The sequence below is a fragment of the Ctenocephalides felis genome, unplaced genomic scaffold (genome assembly GCF_003426905.1).
Source record: "Ctenocephalides felis isolate EL2017-DRISC unplaced genomic scaffold, ASM342690v1 CF-g0.4_SCAFFOLD_01170, whole genome shotgun sequence".
NCBI lineage: Eukaryota > Metazoa > Arthropoda > Insecta > Siphonaptera > Pulicidae > Ctenocephalides > Ctenocephalides felis.
The window spans coordinates 28,234,469-28,262,177 of NW_020537324.1; the positions used below are offsets into that span (position 1 = coordinate 28,234,469).

Sequence of the window (27,709 nt, forward strand, 5' to 3'; positions counted from 1 at the left end):
TGTTGATATACATTTTCAGTTTAATATAACAAATTATTTTTTTTATTTCTACTAAAATATACTACATACAACACAAATAGCACTGTACTGCAATAATGCATATGTATAGACTACGAAGTTGATAATCTGATATATTTACATTATATTGTTCCTGTCAACTAGCCACTTTATTGTCATTCTACTAATATAATTTAGCACCATGATTCTTCTGCACCATCTTGAGAATCCGTATCTGAAGGTTCTTCACCATACATATCAGCAAGTTTTCGGAATCTAGGTCCGAAATGCGATAAGTAATTGAACTTCAAATCACCGTCATCGGTGCCTAAAATTAAAAGTAATGCAATGATATTATATATTGATATACAGAAAATAAAAAACTGTAAGTAAGATCATATTACATGAAGCAAGACTAGAGAGTGAACCACTGGTATTTCCGTCTCCTTCGTAAGCGTAATGGCGCACATCATCAAACGGATTTATTTCTGTATCTTTGTCACATGCCTCCTTTTTGTCATCAAGAAAACCGCATATATCTGGAACTTCTGATGAAGCTAAAAAAATAGTTTTCTTTAGTTACACATTGATAATATATATATTTATATATATATATATATATATATATATATATCCAAAAAGTAATAAAAAACAAAAAAACTTTTTATAAATATAAATTATAAATAAAAATTATAAATAATTTAAGTATTCACATCCAAACATATAAAAACACACTCACACAACCTCACAGTTCTCAAGTGTTTACACGTGTACGCGTTACTCAGTTTTTAGTTTATCACCAACAGCCGATCTCATAACATCGAGAGAATAATATTGTTTGGTTTTCAAATAATAATTTAAAAAAAAAGACAAAACTTATAGTAATTTTGATTTACAAAATTAATTTTTGTTAAAATCTTGTTTAGTGAAAAAGTGCTAACGGATATTCAAACATACAGGTAATTAATTCAATTTTGCCATTAACCTTTTCTTAAAATTTTCCATAACTTTCAAAAAAAAAATTTTTTTTTATCATTTTTAAGTTATATAATCCTGTTATATAATCCACTCATTTATTTTTATCATTTTCATTTTGATCATTTTATCATATTTCTGTACATTATTTTTTCAACTAATTTATTATTTAAAAATCCATTTTCTTTTCTGAAACATATTGTTTGCTTAAATCTCATCAAGATCATGTTTCTTGACAGATGTCCTGAAGATGGAACGTACCTAGTTCCGAAACGTCGACAGTAAACTAAATAAATAAAGAAATAGTTTATTTAAAAAAAAAAAAAAAAACTTTTTTTTGTTTTTTATTACTTTTTGGATTCTTGTTCGAAACTCTACAAAATATACACAAATCCAAGACTACCATATATATATATATATATATATATATATATATATATATATAATATATATATATATGGTATATCTAATAATCCGGTCTACCGATAATCCGGACATTTGATGTTCCGGACTTCCGATAATCCGGACCTTTGATGTTGCGGACTTCCCATTATCCGGACTTCCAATAATCCAGATTCCAATAATCCGGATTTCCAATAATCCGGACTTCTAATAATCGGTCGACTACCATAATCCGGACTTGATGTTCCGGACTTCCCATTATATATATATATATATATATATATATGGTATATCTAATAATCCGGTCTACCGATAATCCGGACATTTGATGTTCCGGACTTCCGATAATCCGGACCTTTGATGTTGCGGACTTCCCATTATCCGGACTTCCAATAATCCAGATTTCCAATAATCCGGATTTCCAATAATCCGGACTTCTAATAATCCGGTCTACCCATAATCCGGACATTTGATGTTCCGGACTTCCCTTATATATATATATAATATATATATATGAGTGAGTTTCTTGAGGCGATACATCAAACAAAGAAGAAGAGTTTCTTTGTTTGATGTATCGCCCTCAAAACTCACTCATATATTTCACATCAAAATTAAACTACTAAATCATATATATATATATATATATATATATATATATATATATATATATATACGATTTTCAGCCTGTCGTCGAAATAAAAAAAAAACAGAAATACAAAATATTTATTTAAAATATACGTTTAGACTCGTATTGTGCGTCATCATTCAGCAATTCTTTGTTAACAGTATCTAAAAAATTTTTTTACAAAGATTTAATTAATTAATTTCAAAAGAGCAGCATGACCAATCGTCTTTCAAAACTAATCAACGCGGGTCTTTATAGAAATTCATCGAATAGTAATTAAATTTCTAAAATATGTGCAGTCGTTTTAAACAAAACGTCGATGAAGGATCAAATTTTGGCTCCTATACACATCAATAATTTTTCCAATTTTGGTCTCAAACTATTCAAAATGTATTTTACATATCATCAATTCGTATTTAATGGGGAATACAAATTCTTTGAAAAGTTAAATATATATATATATATATATATATATATATATATATATATAAATCCATCAAATTTTATTATATGTCTAAATATTTACCTTTATTTTGGAGTCCGTCATCCAGGCGTTCCTTTTCCAAGGGATATTCGTCATAAAGCGTCCTTAGGACATTAAGATCATATCCTGTGTCTACTTCACCGCCACCTTCATCTTCATAATTAATAATATTTTCCCGAATGTCGTCTAAAATCTTTTTCGTGCCATCCATCTTGCTTTCGTCGATGCACCACGACAGCAAGAAGCAATACTACAAATGTAATAAAATGAGCATTAAATTTGTTAAAAATTCTGGGAAAATGTGACTATGTTATATTATATTGCATCTTCAAGTTTTCTCAAGAAGAACACAGAGTTCATTTGAATGCAACAAAAAGTAAACTTAGGCAGAGTTGGGAATCACAAATTATTAAACATTATGAATTTTATTTTGCATTATGTATGTCATGCAATTGAATTTTTACAATATTGAATGATTCAGTAAAATCTACCTTTGCCTTAAGTTGTAATTATTTATAATTTTCAATAAATGTTACAATTTTTGTTGTCTAAACTTACATTGACAATGTTTGTATTATTTTATCTTCCTAAATTATAATTAATTGAACAAAATATATGCATATAAAAACATGCAATGATCAAAAAATTAAATTACTTACTGACTAATATCGCAATGCACACAAGTATTGCTACTAAGAAGTTTGTATCTATTCCGAATGAAACTGCTTTTGCAAATGACCTTTGGCAACCTGCATCTGCATTATGCGCCAAACTTGGCATACCCAAGTTATAAGTCTACAAATCAATCATGAGTAAAATTAAGTGGGTGATATAAATATATTTATTTGTATACATATTTAATAATTTAATTATTATAACTTACTTGTCCATTAAATGTAAAATTTTTTATACACCCAGTGAATCCAATGTTGGTAGGGTGATAAGTCCAGTTATAAAATGCACCCAAGGAGTTGAAATTTGTTGGAGATCCACCAATTTGTAACGGAGCATTCACATTTAGAATTTCATTTGGACCTTGAGGTGCTGCGATTGTCATGCAAGATGACAGCTTACAATTATCCACTGTCATTTCGATAAGCTAAAACAATTAAATGTAAGAATATAAAAACATATTTGATATCAGCGGATAAGTTATCAAGACTTTATTCAACTATTCGTTACTTCAATATACGAGCTTTGTGTAAGCATATGAGTAAAAGTTTTCTCAAAAAATGTCCATGACAAAATGAAAATATGAAATATTTAGTGAGTTGTAATAATAATTCTCCTATCCCAGAAATATTTTGTCTGTTTTATGATAGTAAATCATTTTATAGTTAGTCATTTTAATTATATATCAATATTAATTGTGTAGTAACGATTTACCCCCGCGAATATATCGAGGATTATTTTAACGTTTGAATTTTTGACCATACATACAAAAATAGTGACTGTACAGTTACATATGTTGAGTTCACAAAAGGAAGAAACACGTTTCTCAAACTAAAGCATGAAATAATTGAAAAATATCATAGATATGTAGCTGCTGTGTTTAAAATAGAGTTGACAAAGAGCACCATGTGGAAAAAAACAACCAGAAAGTTGCAACAATTTGAGCTTGAAAGTTGTTTAATGAAAAATGTCTAACTCATTTCGGCAATATTATGAATGGACAGGAAAAATCCATAATTAAATTAATGAATAGTCAATTTATTTTTAATATTAAAAAACATTAACAAAAACTACAGTGCTGGTACAAAATAATAGAATTTTAATTTCGAGATACGAAAGAAGATTGAATGATTTAAAAAAAAAGTATGTACAATGTATACATTTATATGTTTATGTGTGTGCACTAGTGTGTTTAACTTACAGATTTTTGAAGAGTAATATCTATTCTATGACTAGCCCCATCAGTCAATTTAATATGTCTATGCACCACACGAACAGAACCTGTTCCATAATCTACAAGCAAAACTGGATAGCCTTCATGTAGTTCAAGTGCTACAAAATCTACAAAAAAAATGAAAACAATAAATGACATGATTAGCAATTGATGTATAATAATGATAAAGTACCTTGAACAGCAAACAAGCTGTTATGATGCATAGGTCCAGCAAACAGTATCAGACCTTCTTCTTGATAAGGATTAACTTCTAACGAAATGTGAGAAGATTCACAGGCACTCAATGAAGGATATAAAGCCCAACCATCTCCAGTGAAACCGACTGAGATAATTTCACATGCTGGTCCCTCAAAACCTACAAATTATAAGATATCATAAATTAAGTTCAATAACTTCTTAATTGTAAACTTTGCTCGCATGCATAGAATGAGCATTATTGTATAAATAATTCAAAGAGTTGAAAAACCAAAATGCAGAGAAAAACATGATTAAAAGTAAAACAAAATAGAAAAGATACATGTTATTTGATCACTTATTTAGTCATACATTTCTTCTGCATTTTTTTTTCGCACATATATATAGAATTTCATTCTGTTTGGAACACAATATTTATAGTTTGTTAATAGCATACTGACCTTCCGGACATTCGCAGAAATTATCAAATGGAGTTCCACCATTCTGACAAATTACTAGAGGCGGCGCAGCACAAGTACAATCAGCTCGCACAATCGCAGATACTCCAACAAAGCTCGTTTTATTTGTATAAACTACATAAGGTGTAGTTGACTTCTCTAAGTGATTAGTACAACTTGATTCACAATTAACTTTCTCTTCCATACATTCATCAATATTTATCATAAATATATTTAAACCTAGTTCTTCTTCAATCTGTTTTAAAATATAGAGCAATTAATTTTGTGTTAACAAATTGTTTTAACGAAATAAATAAACAAACCTCCTTGTATGACATGCCCACTTTGGTATTAATCTTTTCTGGCGCATAATAAGGTGACCCGTGAGCAGAAAATCTCACATCTAAAAGACTAGTATTATCATTATGATGCAAAACAGTGAACAAATCAACATTTTCATATGAAGTATTCAATAGTGTAGCTAATTTCAATCTAAATTTATCTTTCAGACTAGGTTCCGCAAACTATAAAAAATTATTCAATGTTAGTAATATGAACTAAAAGATATTAAGAAATATATCACAATTATTGTATACTTACATGGTTAGATTGAATAAATTGCTCAGCCGTTATGCCCAATAATCGAACTGATCCTGACTTATCTACTGCTTCCTCTGGTATTTCTTTAACTGTGATTGTCACTGATGCGTCTACTGAATGTCTTTCTATCAATAATGATTCCTCTGTCACCTATTTTAAATTCGCCAGAATTTAGACATATTATATATAGTTCAAAGATAATTGTATTTAAGAAAATAACATTTTCAAATAACATGTTGTATGAAATATAGATAGAATTTAAATAATATTTCATATGGAATGTATGCGTTTGTGCCACTGTGCATTTTGCCTTAAATCAAGTTGCATGAGCTTCCTGCCATGTGTAATCATCTTAATCAATAGGAAATCAATATTTTAATTCATGAGTAATTTATAAGTACACCAAGTTTGTGTAGAGCATTATGATGTGAGAAACTATTGCAGATCATTCAATTTTGTAAAAAAAATTTATTGCACATTATTCAAAAACAAACAAATACATAAAACATACATGATGTATTTTCTAAAAGCGCGCATGATTTTAATTAATTTTTATAATTAAACTACTTTTCGTAGGACTATAATATTTACGTATTTTATTTAAACCAGGTACTCTATCGCCACAAAAAGTTTCATCAAAAAATTTGTAAAAAAAATATTTAAGAATCAATTACGAAAAAACGACCTGGCTATTATTTGTCAAAAACTAATCAACGCGATTCCCAAATGATATCTCAAAATTTTTGATTAAAACATGGTTGAAAATTTTTGCACTTTTTTGCCAATTCCAAAGAAATGGCTTAGCCGATCATATAAATAAACTAACCAGCGCGAGTACTTATAAAAATTAATTGAATGGTTTTTAAATTTTTGAAATAGATTTAGCTGTTTTAGAGAAAACGTCAATGAAAAATCTAATTTAGACTCACATCAAAAAACGCTGCTTAACTTTGATGGATTTTTTAATTTAAACTGTAACAATTTAGTAATGTAATATTTCAATATGTCCTATAAAACTATGATATCTATCAAAGACTAAATTCTACAATTAAATAAAACTCTGCTTGTCTTTGTAGTAATAACAAGTAGTATTTTAAAAGTTGATAAAGCTCTCTCACTTAACAAGGAATAAAACTTGAAACGGTTCATAAAGTTATTTCCTAGTTCATATTGTTATTAATACTCAGTTAAAAGTATTTATTATATATTCAAAAAAAAGAACATAATTTCATCAAATTACCTTGAAATTGAGTCTATATATCCCATCCTGAGTACCCTGCCTCATAGTTATCATACCAGTATCACTGTCTAAAATGAACTTAGGGTCAACAAGACCATCCAACCATTCAAATCTTTTATCGGGCAAGTCCCAATCATCAGGGTCATTCACATATACTCTGCCGATGTCCGTATTTGGAGATTCACCCTATTAATAAATAAATCGTTTAAATCAAAATCAAATAGAACATTTAAAAAAATCATTTCTATACCTTATAATTATAAACAAATATTGAGCTTTCTCCTGGTTGCATTTTGTTATCATTGACATCGCCAATTACAACATGGAGTATGCTTACACCAGTCATAGTTGGTGTACCATTATCAGTTATAGATATGTCTATGAAGTAATCTTTTATTTCCTCCCTGTCAAAAGTCACTAGTGGGTATAGATATTTACCTTCTGAAACAAAATTATGAGCATCAAGAAATAAATATATATCAATTAGTTCACTACAATTCCATTTTTTTGTTGAAGAGCATAAGGAACTTTAAAATTCTCTTCCAAAACTATTGCATAAAACAAATATTTCATTTCCAAAAATGTGCTACCCTCTAATTTTATATACAAAAATCAGATCCCGATTAAATCACTCCATAAAATGTACAGATTAGAATTTAAATTAGGATATTAAATATGATGTTAATGTACCTCTTATTTCAAATTTCATTTTTACATCATCAGAAGCCCTAAAATCAAGATCGAATTGAAAGGGTGGTCCATTTATATCTGAATCATTGTCTTTAGCAGTCAACAACACAATTGGACGATTTGGAGGTTCATTTTCATACCAAACGACTGGTTGAATCTAAAATGATAAATTTTTAATTTTATATTGTTATTGTATAAAATAGCTTCCAAATAAATCATTATATCTTACGTTACTAAGGTAGGGAGCATTGTCATTTATGTCTTCTAATTCAATAATAACTTCGGTAGAATTACTGACACCTCCTGGTCCCCCATTTTCATCTACAGCAGAAACAATTACTTGCCATCGTGGAAAACCGTTTGGCGGATCTCTATCCAATGGCTAGAGATTTAACATAGTAATAATTAATAATATAACAAAATTTTAATAATCAATATTTTGTTAACACAAACCTTTATAAGTCTTAAACAGCCACTTTCATCAATAGATAGTAATTTTCTTTGTTCCTCTTTAACTATAGAATATACTATTCCTTGAGGGGCATTTCTGTTTGGTATATCTGGATCATAAGCTTCCACCTATTACAGAACAATGAAATTATACATTAAAAAATCGGTGTTTGTTAATATACTGAACAATTATTACTTACATAGGCAATACAACCCTCAGGCAATGTTTCTTCCAAAATGGAAACAGTAATATTCTGTTTAGTAAACTGCGGTGGATTGTCATTGACATTTTCAATTTTGATTTCAACTTTGGCTCTAGCTTCATAAATACCATCAAATGCTCTCACATTCAATGTGTATTCTGTTATATTTTCATAGTCAAGCTTATTTTTTATTCGAATTTTACCAGTTGTTTTCTCAATTGAAAACGCATCATATGTGTTACCACCAGTTATGGAATATTCAATAATAGATGCTGTAAATCGACATACATTCAATTATGAACATGTTATATGAAATGTAATAAAAAATTGATAAATTAATTTCACCTGTATCTTGATCTTTAGCTTCAATTTCAGTAACTAGCGCATTAACATTGGCATCTTCTGAAATGGCATCAGCGACAAATACTTCTTTTGTAAAATAAGGTGGATTATCATTTTTATCAGAAATTTCTATTCTAAACGTTTGTTCACCTACGAATAATAAGAATAATATTAATAAATTGAAAAAGTGCAAATTCATTTTAATATAGAATTTTCATGAAATCGCCAGACATACCAAAATGATATCTGTCGCCACCAGGTAGAAGTGCTGAAGGAGAATTGTCGTTCGCCCGAATTTTAACGTTATAAGCTTCTTTATCTTCCCGATCAAATTCTCGTAAAGTTGTAATGTTTCCTGTATTTCTATCGATAGTGAATAAGTCCAGATGATCTTCCAATGTGTATGTTACAATATTATGCGCACTTGTTGCGTCTCGATCTATAGCTTTTACCTAAAATTGAAAGAAATGATTTAAAATCAAATTATGTAAATGAAGAAAAAATCTTACAGACAAAAATGATGTTCAAAAAATTCATCTTGATTGAATATATCAGGAGTATGTATCATTACGGATTATAAAACTAGTCGAGTTATTGATTTATATTATACCTCTGTACTATTAATAGATGATTAAATTTTAACTTTAAGAAGAGTAATATAATGAGTATTTTTATAAAGTAAATTATTTATAAAATGAATAAAATCATATGTAAGTAAATTCCAATTAGAATGAAATTCTATTTCCTGGCCTAGGTTCGTCCAAACACACATGACGCATGATTTCTATTGTGACGAATAATAAAATAACGATCATTTTTAAAAACAGCATACTGAGCCTTATGTTGGGCGCAACCAGCATATATCGGCATTCCGTGAAAATTTTTAAGACCGATCGGGGTAGATATAATTTTAGAATAAATGAAATATAAAAAAAATACATAAACAAAATTTAGATTATTTATAACATGAATAAAGCAAAAAGAACATAATGCATAGTGGCACTAGAGAGGGATTCAAAGATTAGATCGGCAGTCAACCTGCTAAATGAAACCATATTTAAATTGAACCTAGAATCTAAAATTTTAAACATACTGCATATTATATATGTTATTTATTTTTCGATATAATTGTGTTAAATATTTTGAATACAGGTAACCTCCGCATAATACAGTACTTTTATAACACGAATTCGCTCTAACACGGTTAAAGAATTGAGACCAACCCCCTCATAACACAATACTCTCGGGTTCGCATAACACGGTTTAAGAAAGTTTTAATAAAATAAGAAATATAATAAAACCTTTGAAAAGCAAACTTTATTTAATTAAACTGCTAAAATTGGTAAAATCGCCGTACAATAGCTCAATAAATGTGATAAAACGAGTGCAACTAATTTGATATTATTAGAGCGCGTACGTTCTATCGAAAAAAAATCTAGGATTATCCGAACAATATATTAAATAATTCTTATACAATTCTCATTAAAACTTTTTTGCTAAAAGCAAGTAATCGCAAATATAATTTTTTTGCAAAAAATAATGCACGGATCTGAAGGTAGTACAGAAAACTGCTCAGAGGATGAGGATATCTTGCAAAAAAGGATCATGTTGGATTGCCCTTATTGTTAAAATTATGACGATAAAAGTCATATAATTCAAGTAATGTATATTTATAAAATGAATAAATGTAACAATATTTATTATAAAATCATGATATGTAGCATGCTTTTTTGAATTCTCGGAACGTAATCCCTCTTTTTGTACTAGTTCTTTGTCCCTATAACAAGGATTCGCATAGCACGTTAGTTTTCTGGAACGTAACTAATACCGTATTGTACGGGGGTTACCTGTAGTTTAAACCAAAAGCTACGGATTACAAATACATTCTATTTTAATATCTACAAATAAAAAAGTTTCGCAATATCGATCGATCATCACACAAGTTTATTTTCCGTACCTGCATCACTGGACTCCCTGGAGGTTCGTTCTCGGATACAGATCCAGCAACGACTTCCGTGAAATATGGAATGTTATCGTTCACATCTGTCACATGAACCTGAATTTGTGTCTCGGCTGCTAAATTATGTGCATTTTGTGCACGTACAGTCAAAGTGTATTCGGCTATAGATTCATAATCCAGTGGCTTAGCCAATATAATATGAGCTTTGTTCCCAGCCGATTCCAATCGAAAATTGTTAAGTTTATTCGTTTGTTCTGTACGACCAGTCACCAATTCGAAAAGTAGATCCGGTTCTAATATGTTCGACCTAAATTAAAGGTATTGAAATAATTTGAAATTAAATTCAAGCAATTTAAGTATTATTATGCTATTTTTAAACCTCCGTCGGTCGGATATTTTTTCACCTTCGAACGGTCGGAAAGGTCTGGCTGGACCACCATTCATTTTACATGCATTTATATGGGATAAATGAGTTTTTGGTGTCTTATATATTAACGATTATTAGTAGAAATATTTATAGTTTTGATTTTTTCTTTTTCTTGCCGTCTTTTGCATGTGTTGAGCTTGCTTATAATAAAAATATTACATATTATATTATATTAAAAGAATCAAAAAATATAAAAAAATCGTTGCTTTTTTGTTAATTTTTCTGTTTTATATCAATGAAAAACAATATTTATTCTTTTTCGGCGCCTTTGAAATGAATGTGAAATTCAAATGAAAACGAAATGAGGTGCGTCGCCTTTGAAATGAGCTGTAAAACTCAGTGAAAATATAATTTTACTACAGGTTTGCCAAAAAAAAAAAATCGAACGCAATACGGGTGGAAAAATTGTTGATAATGTGTGCATTGCTCATCCGATTTTCAGTGTTTGCGATTACCAATAAATTTGATAGGTTTTCAAGGAACTCTCGTCATGAAAATAGTAACATTCATGTTACAACACATAGCAAAGAATATATACGCAGTTTGAATAGAAAATGCCATGAAAAAAGACAAAATACTGGTTTACCTATATCAAAAAGCGTATATTCCATACAAAATGTATGGGTGGTCTAGACAGACCTTTCCGACCGTTCGAAGTATAAAAAAGTTAATATCCTTATAATTATCCTTCTATACATTTTTTCGTCCTAATTTTTTCACTGATCGACAGCTAATGAAACTTTAGGAAAAGTCGAAAAGAAATTTCAAGTCGATTTCAAGTATAGGATTACTAGAAGTATTTTATTTTTTTAATTGAAGTCGAAAAAAGTCTGGCCAGACCACGCCGACCGACGGAGGGTTAAATATATTTTAATACAATAATCTGAAAATAATGTAAAGATAAAATTCAATCATCTTATGCCAATAATTATATATTATACAATTACTTTATAATGAAGAGGTTCCGCGTTGCATCAGATTTTAATTAAGTGCCATTAAGTTTCTATATGTCGAGAATATTCTGAAATCTTTACTTCCTCTGTAGGTAAAAGTGTATTTATAAACAAATGTGCAAGAGCTACAAGAAATCTTAACGAGTGAATCTAACTTAATAGTATTTTGCTAATTTTTATCTCCTACCAGAAAAAATATTTATAATTAATTTCAGAAACATATTCTGTTAAAAGAAACAACGCAAGATAGTTTAAATCGACCTTTTTTATTTCAAAATATTGCATATAATTTATAATTATTTATTAATGTTACATTTAGTGCAAAGAGAAGTAGTGGTTAATATCAATTGAGATATAAAATATACTTTATATACCCGCGTAAGAGTTAAAGAACCGTAGTTATATTAATGTACCACAGATTTTTTTTTTATCTAATAAAGTTCTTACTACTGGAACTAATTGAATTAAATTGATAGCTATTGGGACGCTTAGAAATTTATTCGGCGGCCAAAGAGATTCGAACCCGCATTTAAAGCTCGTTTAAAACTAATCCTGCTTAGCGCAATTGTACAGTGCGATACCAGCACATTTTTGTTCAACTTTTGTATGATTGATCAATTGTTTTTAAAATATCTTTGATATACAACGGATACGTACTAAGAATTAGTTATAAATGGTTTTATTTATGACTTTTTATATTTATTATTTTAACTATTTTTAATAACAAAGTTACTAAAGTTAGGAAAGCAAATTGATTTTTTAAGTAAAGTTGTAAATTATGCAAAGAGATTGAATTGTTATAAAAAATAATTTAATAATATCTACATAATCTACATACGTATGAAATAAATCATAAGTTACACTTACACTGCTTGGATGGTGATTATAGGATCTGCAAAATTTTTGAAATCTTCTGGCATGCTTACTGGTTCATATGGACTTCCAATAAAACTAGGCGATTTCTTATTAGACTCGACTACTTGAATCTCAAGCTCTATTTGATTCGATAGTGGTGTTTCGCCCTGATCCTCAGCTTTAGCCATAAGACGAAATTTATATCCAGGACTTTTCTAAAATTTAAGGAACCCATTCTTTCAATAAGCATTTTCATGGCATGGTTTGCATTACATAGAAAATACTTTAACTTACATCAATTGGTTTTTGCAGATATATAACACCGGTACTTTTATCTATTCTAAAATAACTATCATCCAGAGATCCTGATTTAAGCGTGTAATGGACAACGCTGTTATTTCCGTTGTCTATATCCGTTGCTGATATTCTCATTACTTCATGATCTACCTTCAAATCTTGCGGTACTGATTCCAAATATTGCTGAAGTTAAAATGTAAAAATAAGTTGAATATAAATAGAAAAAATATAAATATTATTGAATATTTTAGTACAAAAAGTTCATATAAATAAAAAAAAATATACACTGATTTACTATTTCTGTATGCAATATAAAACAAAATGCATTTGAAATATATATATATATATATATATTAGGGTGGTCCTTAAAATGGTCATTTTCGAATTTCCTTGCTCCCAGGGGCTCAAATGGTTCCAAATAGATAAAAAACAATTCTCTGAAAGTTTTAGCTCTTAATATTAACGTTTAGATAGAGCGCAATTCAATCAAAGTTTGTATGGAAAGAGCATGGCAAAATTTTTGAAAATTAAAAAAAAATGTTTTAGGTTTAACTTAACGACAAATGAATGAGTTTTATTCATTCATTTGTTCACTAAATTACATCTAAAAAACATTTTTAAAATTTTTGAAAATTTTTTCATGCTATCTCCATACAAAACTTTGATTGAATTGCGCTCTATCTAAACGTTAATATTAAGAGCTAAAACTTTCAGAGAATTGTTTTTTATCTATTTGGAACCATTTGAGCCCCTGGGAGCAAGGAAATTCGAAAATGACCATTTTAAGGTCCACCCTAATATATATATATATATATATATATATATATATATATATATATATTATATTATATTGTATATAATAGTGAAAAAAGATCCTTCTATTTTTAATTCGCCTATGCATATTTATTAAATAATATGAACTTTAAAATGGCAAATTACAAAACAGCTAACTACAATTATCCGAAATCTGAAATGTGAACTGACAATCATAATATTATAGTTAGATACAAGACACGTTGATAGCTCTTCAAAATTAAATTATATACAAAAGGATATTTATTTTGTTTTTGTCTAATATAAAAGCGTTCTCAAGCGGGTTATATAGTTTATTTAGATTATAAACTATCTTGGGTTTCGTGTTATGGTTTATAATTATGTTATCCATAAATTGTTGATGTGAACGCTGGACTCATAGATAATAAAACTTCAAAATTCCATATAAAATAAACAAAAGAAGTAACAAGTTTGAGATATTGTATTTATAAATAGGCATAGGTAATACGAATAAATGATCATTTTTGTTATTGCAACTTATTGACGCAAGAATTAATATGCAATCACTTTTTCTTGCTATTAATAGAAAACCTTTAGGATATAGATTTAAAAAATATATGCATAGCTCTTAATTTAGTTATTTATTGGTTTTAATTTAGAACTTTCGAGAAGGTCAAACTGAAATTTTGCTTTGCTCTGAAATTATTCCGGCGGCGGTGTATCCAGTTGTGTGAATATTTAGACTCGAGATTCCTGATTTAGTAACAATGATTTGGTATAAAAATCACAAGGGTCAAAGATTTAAAGAATTATTTAAAAAAATGATAATGTTATGATAAGAGTCATGTACTAACAGAGCAGAATTTCGTTTATTAACGCAAAAGGGGTTTAAAAAGTTGAATACAGATTCAGCAAATTTTCTGAGGTCACCATTCTTTTCGTTGTGTAAAATAATAGGATTTTTGGTATTGAAAGTATGATTTAAACTAATGGCATGTTCGGAAAACATTGTCTGAAAGATGAATACAGATTCAGCAAATTTTCTGAGGTCACCATTCTTTTCGTTGTGTAAAATAATAGGATTTTTGGTATTGAAAGTATGATTTAAACTAATGGCTTGTTCAGAAAACATTGTCTTATACTGATTTGGATTTTTAGAATTACAAATGTGTTTCATTCTCTGTCATTCTCTTGTAGATATATTGCGAAGTTTCGCCAATATATTAAATATATAATGAAAAGTATGGAAGCCTCTGAAAATATTTCTATTTATTCGTTTTCTTCTATTCTGACGATTGGCTGAAAATCAATATTCAAGATATGTCTCAACGTCAAACAAAAAAATCTAATTATATATATATATATATATATATATATATACTAGCAAACCCGACGAACTCCGTTTCGCCACCAGATGGTTTCGTGAGAAAGATGAAGAAATTTACAACAGTAATGAATTTATTTCTATTACAAAAATGAAGTGTTTTTTAGTTGAACTTCTCTAAGTAAATGAAAGTGAATCCGCAAATTATCCGTTTCATTGTAGTGCTCTTTGGTAAACCACATTTTTTGTTTTTTGGTCTGACGTTAACACAAACAAAGCGGATGGTTTTCCAACTCGTGAACAGACAACGTATAACTGCCCATGTGAAAAACAATGATTTTCTAAATAATCTATTTGAAATTTATCCCGCAAACACTAAGCGATTGGCCTTGAGACTTGTTATTGCGAACTGGAAATTGCAATCGTTTGAAGTCAAACGGAAGACCAGTCGGAATCATTGGTATGTCACGAAATCGCCAGCAATTTTTGATTGAATGGTGAAATTCAGTGCGTGTATACATCATTATTCTTTGCGTCAAGAATTGCTCGTTGACTTAACCAAGCATAATTCTGATAATTCTCACTAATGTCATTACTCGAAGTTTTAATTACGGTGCGTGAAGTTCCAGTAGCTTGCATTAAGGCACGTTGCCATGCACAACTAATTTTCTTAGCTATAAACCTTGCGGAGCCCGAGACCTTTCCAACGAATGCAAAATTGTCGAAATGGGTTCGTGCGTTCTGGAGTTATTTCGTCAGGAAGGAAAACCCGACTTATTTTTATATATATAGAAGATTAAAGAAGAGTCAAATTGGGACTCAAAACTTTTTAATCTATTAAATTTATTTTAAGAAACATATTTTAGTTTTCATTCTATTTTATTATCTGAATGGATGTCTGTTAAGAAGTATTTTGTTTAATCAACATATTTATCACCATCTGAAAAATTATATATGTGTGTATGCTGCTCGTACGTCAGAATTAAAGCGAATGATTAGTAGGTTCGCAAGAAGTGAATGTAATATCGTAGTGAGTAACTAGCGCAGATCAAGAAATAAGCCACTTACGACTTTATCAAAGACAGGCGAGTTGTCGTTGATGTCTTCTATGTTGATGCGAATGACACACACGTCATCCAGGGGCGGCTTTCCGTTGTCGGTTGCGCGAACTGTCACATAAATCTCCTTCTCGCGGGCAGGCTCGTCTCGGTCGAATGACTGAAAAAAAAAGAGTTTGAATTAATAAAGAAATATAAAGATCTGGTATAATCAATCAATCTTTTACAAATACTTCATCAGGAATAAAATTATTACATACGATTCTAATTTAGAATTTCTAAAGCGAAAAGTAAACTACTTTGAACCCATTTTGCGTAGTGTCATCTAAGCTTAAATTAGGTACGAACCTCGGAATTCGAGATACCCAGCTGTAAGTCTGTAAATACTTGTATATTGACACCCTAAAGTTGTCTCAAAACCTACATATGGTAGGGTATAAATACCATATGTAGTTTTTGAGACAACTTCAGTGTGTCAATGTACAGATTTACAGCTAGGTATCTCGAATTCCGAGGTGACCTTACTATAATACTTTGAACCCATTTTGCGTAGTATCATCTAAGCCTAAATTAGGTACGAATCTCGGAATTCGAGATACCTAGCTGTAAATCTGTAAATACTTGTATATTGACACCCTAAAGTTGTCTCAAAACCTACAAATGGTAGGGTGCCAATACCATATGTAGTTTTTGAGCCAACTTCAGTGTGTCAATATACAGTATTTACATATTTACAGCTGGGTATCTCGAATTCCGAGGTGAATTTACTATAATGACTGGTTTTCTATGTAAGTAGTGCAAATAATACAAAATGATAAGATCTTAAATAAGCACAGTGTAAACTACGAAAATTTATTGTTATAAAATGTAAATGATAAGCATAATATAGCAAGGAGTTGTTTTGTTTTAAGGGTAATCTAGTCTATCAGAAGAAGCATGAATTTGATGCAATTTTTGAAAAATTTAAAAAAAGTTAAACAACTCTATATTTTGTTTGCAAATTATTGAATTGAATTATGTTTTAAGAACATAAAAAAATAAAAATTAAAAATAGTTTAAATTCTAGTTTAATAGAAATGAAGTTTTGATTCTAGAAGGTGATGAAATGGGGGCTCCCAGAAAATTGGCATCTGTACATACTAGAGATGGGTAACTCACTCCGGAGTTATCACTTCGATACAACTCCTCTCTCGGAGTGAATTCGAGTGGAGTTGTCTCACAGACTTTGTCATATCCGACTTCCCTAAATTGGTACTAAATCTGTTAACATGTGCAGATATTTGCTTGAGAATTTTTACTAATCCAAAGCTTTGGGTCGAAGGAAGTGGTCCTTTTCTCGTCTCACTGCCAGTTTTAGGACTTTCCAGGTATATAATGTCTCAAAATAATGATAATTTGTATTCTATATTCTGTATACGATAATGTTTGCCCGTAAATGAGCTCTTTCAATGGTATACAACCAGTTAAAAAATATTTAGTATTATAACTTTTACACAATTATAATTTTATAATTGTGTAAAAGTAATAGTATGCTAATCAAACTAACTGATGTATAATTAATTCTCGAAAGGAAAATAATAAAAGAATGTGAGGTATTATTATTTTGTGAAAAATATTATACACAAAGATTTGTTCTTATTTCACATATAAGATTCACTGCATTATTTTCATATAAAAATAAACATATTCAAAGAGTTCTATATTTTCCCTTCAAAAATAATTACAAAATTGATTTTGATTTCCAAGTTTTTTGTCAATTTGAGATTTGTATGCATATTGAAATGTATAAAATAGTAATTATGATAAAAAATTAACAAAAATGTTTGAACTATTTGTAAACTATTTCCAAATTCTTAATAAATCCTTAGATATGTTAACAACACACTAGAGAACACATTTGCGTCAAGTATTATGTTTCAAAGTTGTCGGAGTTGTGAAGTAAGTGGATATAACTCCTCTCAGAAGCGGAGTCAAATCCAAACCGCTCCGGCTTTGGATATGATAAGCCCATCTCTAGTACATACCCACGATTTTGGCCCTCCAAATAAGGAAAAAATTTATGTATATAAAGTAATAATGTCGAACTACGGACTGAGTTAAAATACTTTTTCCACAAAATATCGACTTTCTAAAATAAAAATATTTTTTTCACATTTTTTTCTTATATTCTCGAATTTTTTAACAATAGTAAAAATCGGATTTTGGGTATGAGCGTAGTTCATACTGAAGAGAAGTCGATAAAGAAAATTCAAGTAAATTTGTAAAAATTTAGGAATCTGGGTATCGTATAGAAATAGACAGTTTAAAGAAAATACGTTTAAGGATTCGAGGCGGAAGAAAACAGAGAACGATTATCGTGGTCAAATAAATAAATCTCCAAAAATAATTTAAATTTTGAAAAATCCTCTTGCACACATATTCTTGAATAGTTAAACTTTGATATATATATATATATATATATATATATATAGCAAGCAAAGATTTTTTTAAATTTCTAGACCAGAATACCGCCTTCTAAAAAAATCGTTTTTTTTATTTCATATTTTCAAAGTTTAACTGTCTAAGAATATGGGTACGAGAAGGTTTTTGAAAATTTGAATTATTTTCGGAGATATAGGCATTTTACTGACTCTCCATACTGGTTTGGCTTCACAAAAAACTTTAAATGCGTTTTTCTCAGAACCCACTTTTTCAGTACTGTTGACACGGTTTCTCGAGTTTTAATCGACCGATTCACTTGAAATGTTCAGAGAGCCTTGTTTATTGACCTATCTTTAGCCCGAACTAGGATTACCTTCAAATACATTTTTTTACTATTTTTAAAAAATTCGAGAAACTCAAAAAAACAGTAAAAAAACACTTTTTTTTCAAACAGTCGCCAATTTGTAAAAAAAATTTTTTTTACTCATAGCTCGTTCGGGCGATTGCGACATCATTGTAGATTAATAATCTTTTTATTTTTTGCATTTTCGATGGCTAGGAAGGCTGAAATCATGTCAAGACTGAGGTGCCAATTTTTTGAGACCACCCACTTTATCAGCTGCCAGTTTTTACAATTTTCAACGTTTTATTTTTTAATTTTTGTTTTGTATTTTAATGATATTAATAAACAAGTGGTAAAAAAGTGTATAGTAAAAACATTCATTGCTTTCTTTTACGACACTTTAAAAATGACCTAAAATACATCGATCTACACTAGAATACCCCCTTAAGGTGGTTTTTATATGACATTAGCAGCGCCACCTTTGATGAGAATCTTATAACTAACTTTTATTAATAAGTTTACTCTTCTATTATCTATGAATAAGTTATTGTAATAACTCAAGCGAATACATTTTCAAAAAGTGACTCACATGTCGTGTCGTGATATTGCCAGTTTGCGGGTCAATGTGAAACTTGAGACGCTCGCCAGGGGCCGCCACAAATGCATACTCAACGGAACCCCCGGCGTCGGGGGGATCCTTGTCCACGGCATGAACGGTCAATACTGGAGTCCCATATTCTTGTTCTTCTTTTACACTCGCGTGATATTGGCCGCATCGTGTAAATACCGGTTTTCTATTATCACGAACCACCAGTTTGCTACTATCGCTCTGCAAAATTAAACATTATTAATAATTAGCTTTAAGCTTTAAATCTTGCAAATATTGGATAATAAATATGAATGAAAAAGGTTAATACAAATTAAAGGTTGAGTATATATCATTTTATCTTCATAATCATAGAAACATTAGTTGAGGTTTGCGATTGGCAAGCTTAAAAAATATTTTGACGCCAAACTAATAGTTTGGAAAACAGTATTTTGTACTATGTCAAAGAAAATTGAAGCGACGACATTGTCATCGAATTACTTTAATTATCTATAGTAAGTTATTAAAAAAGGCTATGATATATTATACGTATCCGCATTTTAAAATCATTAAATCAAACTTGTCGGTTATCAAACTTTTGTAATCAGTTCAAAATTATTTTATAAAATGGGCACAAAAAATATAAACTGGAGATAGAACTAAATTTCACAAAATATTTAGAGCATCCTGAAACGCTAAAGTAGAAATATATTCAAAACGTAAGGGCAATAAGAAGCCTACAATATATGGTGACTAAAAAATGACGAGTATTTTTACGGGGCCAGCCTATGCCTATAGTGTGTTAATTGAAATTGATTGAAATATTAGTGTTAAGGCGTAAAATTACACCTTACTGCTGCCTTTGCTGTTATCACTTTATAGAAAAATTAATTACCGCACTTTTAAATATTTGTGTACTCTGTAATTATTAGAAGAATAAAAAGCGACAATAGGCATAAACATAGAAAAATTTTATTAAATGATTGAGTAACTTGTGCGAACTAAATTTCTTAATATGTGTTTAGTCTCGCAACTTACTGAATACTAAATTTATAAACTTAAATATATAATATAAAAATGATTAAAACTGCCTAAGAAGGGGGAGTTCACAAATATACTAATATAACTATAAAATTAGAAAAATTTCTATAATCAGTTCAATACGGATGGTAGAAATAAACCTAGTCCAATTCTTTGGAAAGGTAAATGAATTTATAACCAAGATAAAATTTGATGCAATAATCAGTATCCCTTTATATTGAAAAAGAGATATTAATAATAAAACTAAAAAAATTACTAAAAATCCTTTGCTTCAAATTAATGTATTAGTGATTGAATCAATTTTAAGTGCTGTTTTTCTAACACCTTTTGATGATTTATCAACATTCGGAGTGGATCTGTTTAAAACTGGCTCTGAAATTGTGAATTTTACTTTGCTTAAAAGAACAGCATTAATATTAAACAGACTCTCTGTGGTAATATATGGAATACGTTATTTAATTAAAATATTGGCACGGTGGTCTGCTTCAAAAGAATCTGATAGTGTGGAAAAAGATAGTTTTCAAAGTGTACTAGCAGATCTTATACACGCTATAGAAAAGGTTTTTACTTCACTCATCAAATTAAAACGCAATTTATCAAGGCTTGCTTATTTGATGCACGATTTAATAGTTGAACTTTCTTCTTACACTTTGACAAATGAAATTAAGCAATCCTTACTGAATTGCTGATACCAAATACATAGCCTATGCGACTCTCATGCACTTCAATATTTGAATACTGTATCTAGTGTTGCTAATAGAGAAATATTCAAAAGTATTCATGAAACATATAATAAATTTCATATGTTCAAAGGTAAAATATAATTTGTATATACAATAAAGATAAAGATAACATGACAGATTTGAATTTACTTACAATTAGGCTATTTTAGAAATAATACTTAATATGCACTAATATACGGTGCCTACATAAAGTAAATAATATTGTAATTATATAAATATTTAAAACAAATTCTTAACAACAGTGATAATAAACATATTTCAAAAGAATCCTTAACAATTAGTATGGTTTACCTCGGTTTACAATCCTTCTCCCCTATCAAAATTCTTACTATGCCAATGGTTATGTTTGGGACAAAATCAAAAGCTAGCTACTAACTCCTATTTGAAAAAATGGCTAAATTTTCTACAAATAAGTAATAGCAATACGGTCAACGGATAAATTATATAAATTAGTTTAATCTATATAAAAATAAAAATCAAGTCTTAAAAGATGTGCTATTGTATAATCATGTCTTTTGAACGAATATGTTAAATTCTTGATGCAAATAAACAAATGACAAACTATTCATATCATGCAACTTGACTCTATCCATTGACAGAAAATTCCGTAACTAATTTATATTTAATTATTGATTCAACGTAAGTACTTTTATATCTAAATATATGTTTGCTTCAACTCAGCGCTTTATACATGTAAAATTCTAATCGATCCATTTTATATATAGAGCGTTCTTATCAATTTCATAGAACAAGCCGATCGATTTGAAAGGCAACGAGATGTTGATCGAGGATAAGCTTTGGTGTGACGCCAACAAGAGCCAGACTAAATGTTAAAACTGGAAAAACAATCGAATTGAAAACAAACTATGAAAATATTTTGCCGATTTTTACGGCAGTGTTATTGAAATGAAATTTGAAAAAATATTATGAACAATTTAATGGTAAAAACATAGCACTTGATAATTTAAACAATTTTGGTAAAAACATAGCGATTAAATTTGTTATGACGTTTTAAAATTTAAATATTTTTTTTAAACATATTTCATTCCAAACAGTGCATGTTTACAATTGCTACTAATTTATAATGATATATCACGATATCTATCACAATCATCAATGCTTTTATATAAAAAACTGATTGTGAGTATGAATACTATCAAAAACAAAATGAATAACCATTGAATAATAATAGATAGGAGAACACGTTGAATGAGAATGCTTGGAAAAATATGGTAGGACGGGGCACAAAGGTCCAATTTGACTTTGAACAATTATATCACAACAAATACCACTGTTATTAATAACAAATTATATCAAACAAACAACTATCTGACTATGTTCAGTAAAACTTCCAGCTAATTAATTCATCATAGTAGAAACATGCTGTTTTTCAAAAACTTGTGCAACACACTTGTCCAATGTGTCATTTTAATTTTAGAGGGATTTTACAAAATAATAGCTACATTTTTCTACTATTGCAAAGTATAAATTTCATGGGTCCATTTTTTAATGGAGATAACACTGTAAATAACCTTTGATTTGGTATTTCGTCAAAAATCTTCATCAGCAGAGTTGAAACGACTATTTATTTCATTTATTTCTTATAAAATTGCTTTTAACTTAATTTACTTTTGTATTTGCTATTTTTATTTTCAAAACTTTTGCCATGGTAAAGGTTTAGTTGGTCCTTTTTATCCCACCCAGGTGTTAGCTTTTATAGAGATGATATAAAAAAAACTTGAATCTAAATTAAAATTAATAATACATCTTATGAAATAATTAAAAAATATATACCTAAAAATTATATTAAGGTCTCGTAAACTAAGCAACAGTACTCAAAACCAAACCAAATAACAACAAAAAAAAAACTTTTGTTATGAATTTTCAAACGATGTCGTTTTGCCCCCGATAGCAAATTCTTAAGAAACAAGATGATAGCAGGTTTTTGTTACACATCCTTTTACCTCTACTTTCAAATATTGTTATTAAAAAAATCTTAACTTTACTGATTTCTGAGATAAGTGGTGGACCTTTTTGCCAGCGGACCTTTAAGCCCCTATCCACTCAACATCTCCCAAAGTCTTATTTTAAGGTGAAGCAATAGGTAATAAGTAATTAAAGTAATAGGTAAACATCGATATCCAACTTTTTATCTATTCACTCTAAAAAAACCGTATCAGTCGATTTCAATTTTTATTTAAATTGATTTAAATATCTATGCTGATAGATATTGCTATATGGCAAATTCTACAGTTTTATTGAAGCTATGCAATAATAAAAAAATTAAAACTAAAAACTGAATTTTGTTTATTTCAAAATAGAAAATATGAGCACTATTTTCTGCAATATTCGGATTTCAAAAATGCAATAATTCAAACGCACATCAAACAATATTGACGACCATTTTTCAATATCTAATAATATATACAAGCTTTCCGTCTAATAACGATAAAGCACGATAAGTCAGCTAGATATTGTGATACGAATTTGATATAGAAACCCTATAGAAATATGTGATGGACTTTTATTCAATTAGTCACGCATATGATTTGATGTTTGAGAGCACGTCTACTTACTAAATATGGTTTCATGCCTTTTGTACTTTTTTAGATTAGTTAATGCATTAGTCAAAGTCGATCGTAGCTTGAAATATGATCTATTCACGCTTTAAAATTATGACAAGGTAATATAAAGATTTAGTTACGTTGAACACTAATAAGGTATTATAGTGGATACTTTCACATTCACAAACTGTGATTATTAAATAAGACAAATATTTGATTGTACACGAATAGTTGAATAGTTGAAAATGGTATCTCTTTAACCACAAATATTTTTGGAAATTAATTCCATGCTATTTTGATATATTTTGAATAATTTGTCCATATAAAATTCATATAATAAACTAATTTCCAAACTTTACTATAAGTAATTTTATTTCTAACACCTATACCCCGTTTTACGCGGTACACGTTTTACACGTTATCGATCTTATACGGTTTATGAAAATAATGTTTTTTAAACAAAATTTATTAATTTTGCATTTACACAAAATTATAAACACTAAACTATAATTTGCTTTTTCTGCAATAATATTTTCATTGATTAACTGTCAAAATACAACAAATACATAGTACTGCAAAATGTATGTTACAGTTACTATTATTATTAGTCTTGGCAAGACTCTGAAATAATATTTATTATCATTGATTACTGCTTGCTTATGAATAAAGAAATAAATAAAGTTTATGTCTATGATGAAAAATCCCTGTTTTATGATCAAAATTAAATTTTATGTGTGTGCATGCTAGTTCGTTTAAAGTACCAAAGCAAAGAGCATAGTTGTTTTTAAACTTTGTTCTTAATTAGTGTTTATATATAATTAATTGCAAAATGAATTCCTAATTCTACTTTTTATCTAAATTCAATATTTAAATTAGTTTTTTTTATATTTTTAACTTCCCGAAGAAGTTTATGTTTTCATCAAAAAATCCGAATTGCTAATTTTATGTTTTCTCGACGTTTCAAGCCATTCTGAATCAAATGAGACCAATTTTGGAAAAAGTATGTGTGTGTATATGTGAACAGATTTTTTGCCGTAAATCAATGTTTTCTCGAAAACGGCTGGACCGATTTCAAACATTTAAAAGCCACTCGATGTATCTCGATGACTATTGTTTGTCAGTTTTGTGCGATGATTGGCCAAGCCGTTTCTTTATAAATCGCAGAAAAGTGAAAAAATTTTCGTCTACGTTTTAGGCCTCAATTCTGAATCGATTTAGAAAATATAAAAACCGTTCGAAAGATATTGGGAATCGTGCTGATTAGTTTTTGGTAGAGATCGGCCGGGCCGTTTTCTTGTAATAAAGTTTAAAAAAAAATTCGACGATTTTTATGATTATTTTTTTGACGGTAGATACCATAGTCTTGTAGATCATACTAAAATATTACGGCCCTACGACAACTGGTTTAGCTTTAAAAATTCGTCAAAGTTTGCAAAAATTAGTATGGTCTTTTTGACATTTGTCAAAATTAGAACTTTCATAGACGTTTACTCAAAAACGCCTGAACCGATTTCAAATATTTAAAAAGCATTCGATGTATCTCGATGAGGGTTATCGTTTCTCAGTTTTGTGCGATGATCGGCCGAGCCGTTTCTTTGTAATTTGGAAAAAAGTGTTAAACCTGTCGTCCACATTTAAGCTCATACTACCAAACCGATTTTAAAAAATCAAAAACTGTTCGAAAGATATTAGTTTGGGAATGATACTGATTAGTTTTAGGTAAAAATCTACCGAGCCGTTTTCTTGTAATTAACTGTTTGAAAAAAAAATTAAGCCGATTTTCATAGAACTTTTTTTGGCGATATCATGGTCTTATAGAACTTACTAAAATATTACGGCCTTACGACAAGTAGTTTAATTTTAAAAATGTATCAAAGTTTGAGAAAATGAGTAGTTTTTTTTACGGAAAATGGTTCAATTATAAAAATTATTGATTCTTCAAAATTTGCCTTAAGAAAATACTTTGTGATCGTGCGTTCGTTTTCAATGATGGGTAATAAATCTACTCGGAATACTTATAATCACTCATAAATTAATTTATTTTTTATTAATTAAGTCGATTATTTACACATTTCGGGAAGTTCATGTAACTTGCCTCAAGGCAAAATACCAATACCAACTAGTTTTATTATTGTAATAAATTAATATTCTTTATTTATTAAATGTGTTTGATGATAAATATATTAATATTTATTTTTCGTAGAATATGTTTGTTACTCAATATATTAAAAACAAATTATTACAAATTATTTGTTGTTATTGTTATTCATAATTTTAAGACAAAAAAAAATAGATAGAGTTCCTGGTCCAAATAAACTTATCAAAGTGCGGCAAGTGGTTAAAATTGTGATAATTAATTAAAGTTGGCGCGCTTTTAAAAACTCTGTATTAGACTCGTGTTCGTTTTTTCTAATTAATGTGCAATATTTCAACCATTTGTCCAAATAACTAACATTTAAAAGAAATTGTAAGAAATTAAATAATTTTCAATAGTTTCTCAAATTAAAATGCTCTACATCGACTCGGTATACTTTTAAATCACTCATGTATTATATATTTATTTCTTTTTGATTAAGTCGTTTACTTACAGATTAAAACCTCAATTTAACGTTTAATTTTCCAAGTTTATATACAATTTTTCGTATTTCTTTCTAAACGCAAAATGATTTCGCAATCAATACGCATATAATTTTATGAAGATTTTCCAAATTTTCTTAAATTTTAAGTGTCCTACACCGCCGTTTGACTATATTATTCTAATTAAAAATTGAAGGTATATAGGTACATAAAATATGGGTAATGACAGAATATATAAATAAAATCACAATGAAGTAATTTCAATGTTGAATTAGTAGTCTACCTAAGGCCCAAAATCAGCTCAGGGGGGGTCATGTATCCCGTGGCCCCCCGTGGATCCACTACTGTTTTATAGTGATTTTTGTTTAGTAGGGTTTATTAATATAAAAGTGAATTTGTTGATTTGCACTTTTTCATTGAATCTATCCTCCGTGTAAAGGGAGTGATATGTGTAATTAAAGCTTATACTCAAATAAAGAATGCATTACCTTAAAATTTTAATTCAAAAGTCTAAATTACTTCTAAGAATTGCCGTTATCTGAATAAATTTAGGAAGTCATTTTTCTACTAGCAAAAGTTAGCACTACAAAGTAACAACAACTTTGAATCTTAAAGTTGTAATTGATGTAATGTTATACAAAGTTATAGTTAACTCTATATTATTAAATCACATGCGCTGCTTTTTGAATTGACAATAAGAATTTAAAATCTACAATTAAAAAAAGCATAACATCAGATTCCTGTGCTATCTGAAAGTAAAATATGGAAGAAATGTTGATAAAACAATGTGCCTTATCACAAATAACCAAAAACATACAATAAATATGTCAAAATAATACATCATATATCTATGTCCTATTACAAACATAAATTTCCAATACTCACAGATAAAGTGTCTATTCTTGTTTGTCTAATGGTCCGCAGTCGTGGTTTATGCCATATATTGTAACTGTCATAATCTGTAAATAATAATTAATTTTTGATTAAATATTGATAAAAATTTGATTAATATTAGTAGTCATAATTTAAGGATAATTTGGAAACATTTTATGATAGTGTTAAATTTATAAGCTTGCATCATGACTGATAGGACTTAAATGATAACTTGGTAGTATGGTTTTAAATTCTTATAGATATAAGTAAAAGCTTTTACAATTATACGTATAATCTTATTAAATACGTGTAAGATGTCTGCTAATAGTTGAATTTGTAAAATAGCTTATATTTAAAAACCTATTAG

The 27,709-nt window shown here is 28.9% G+C and overlaps 1 protein-coding gene across 1 annotated transcript; it reads right to left on the minus strand.

Annotated features, from left to right (window-relative positions):
• LOC113366310 (DE-cadherin-like) lies at positions 1-27,424 on the minus strand. Its single transcript, XM_026607899.1, is given in 25 exon segments — positions 1-325; positions 402-554; positions 2,526-2,679; positions 2,681-2,733; positions 3,143-3,278; positions 3,367-3,582; positions 4,357-4,496; positions 4,562-4,744; positions 5,025-5,277; positions 5,345-5,545; positions 5,622-5,771; positions 6,862-7,047; positions 7,112-7,299; positions 7,552-7,708; positions 7,781-7,933; positions 8,005-8,130; positions 8,202-8,476; positions 8,550-8,696; positions 8,782-8,998; positions 10,504-10,813; positions 12,754-12,956; positions 13,036-13,221; positions 16,205-16,354; positions 19,548-19,787; positions 27,355-27,424. Coding segments are annotated over 22 exon segments (3,873 nt in total). The 5' UTR covers positions 13,174-13,221; positions 16,205-16,354; positions 19,548-19,787; positions 27,355-27,424; the 3' UTR covers positions 1-191.
• Positions 27,425-27,709: the final 285 nt, after the last annotated feature.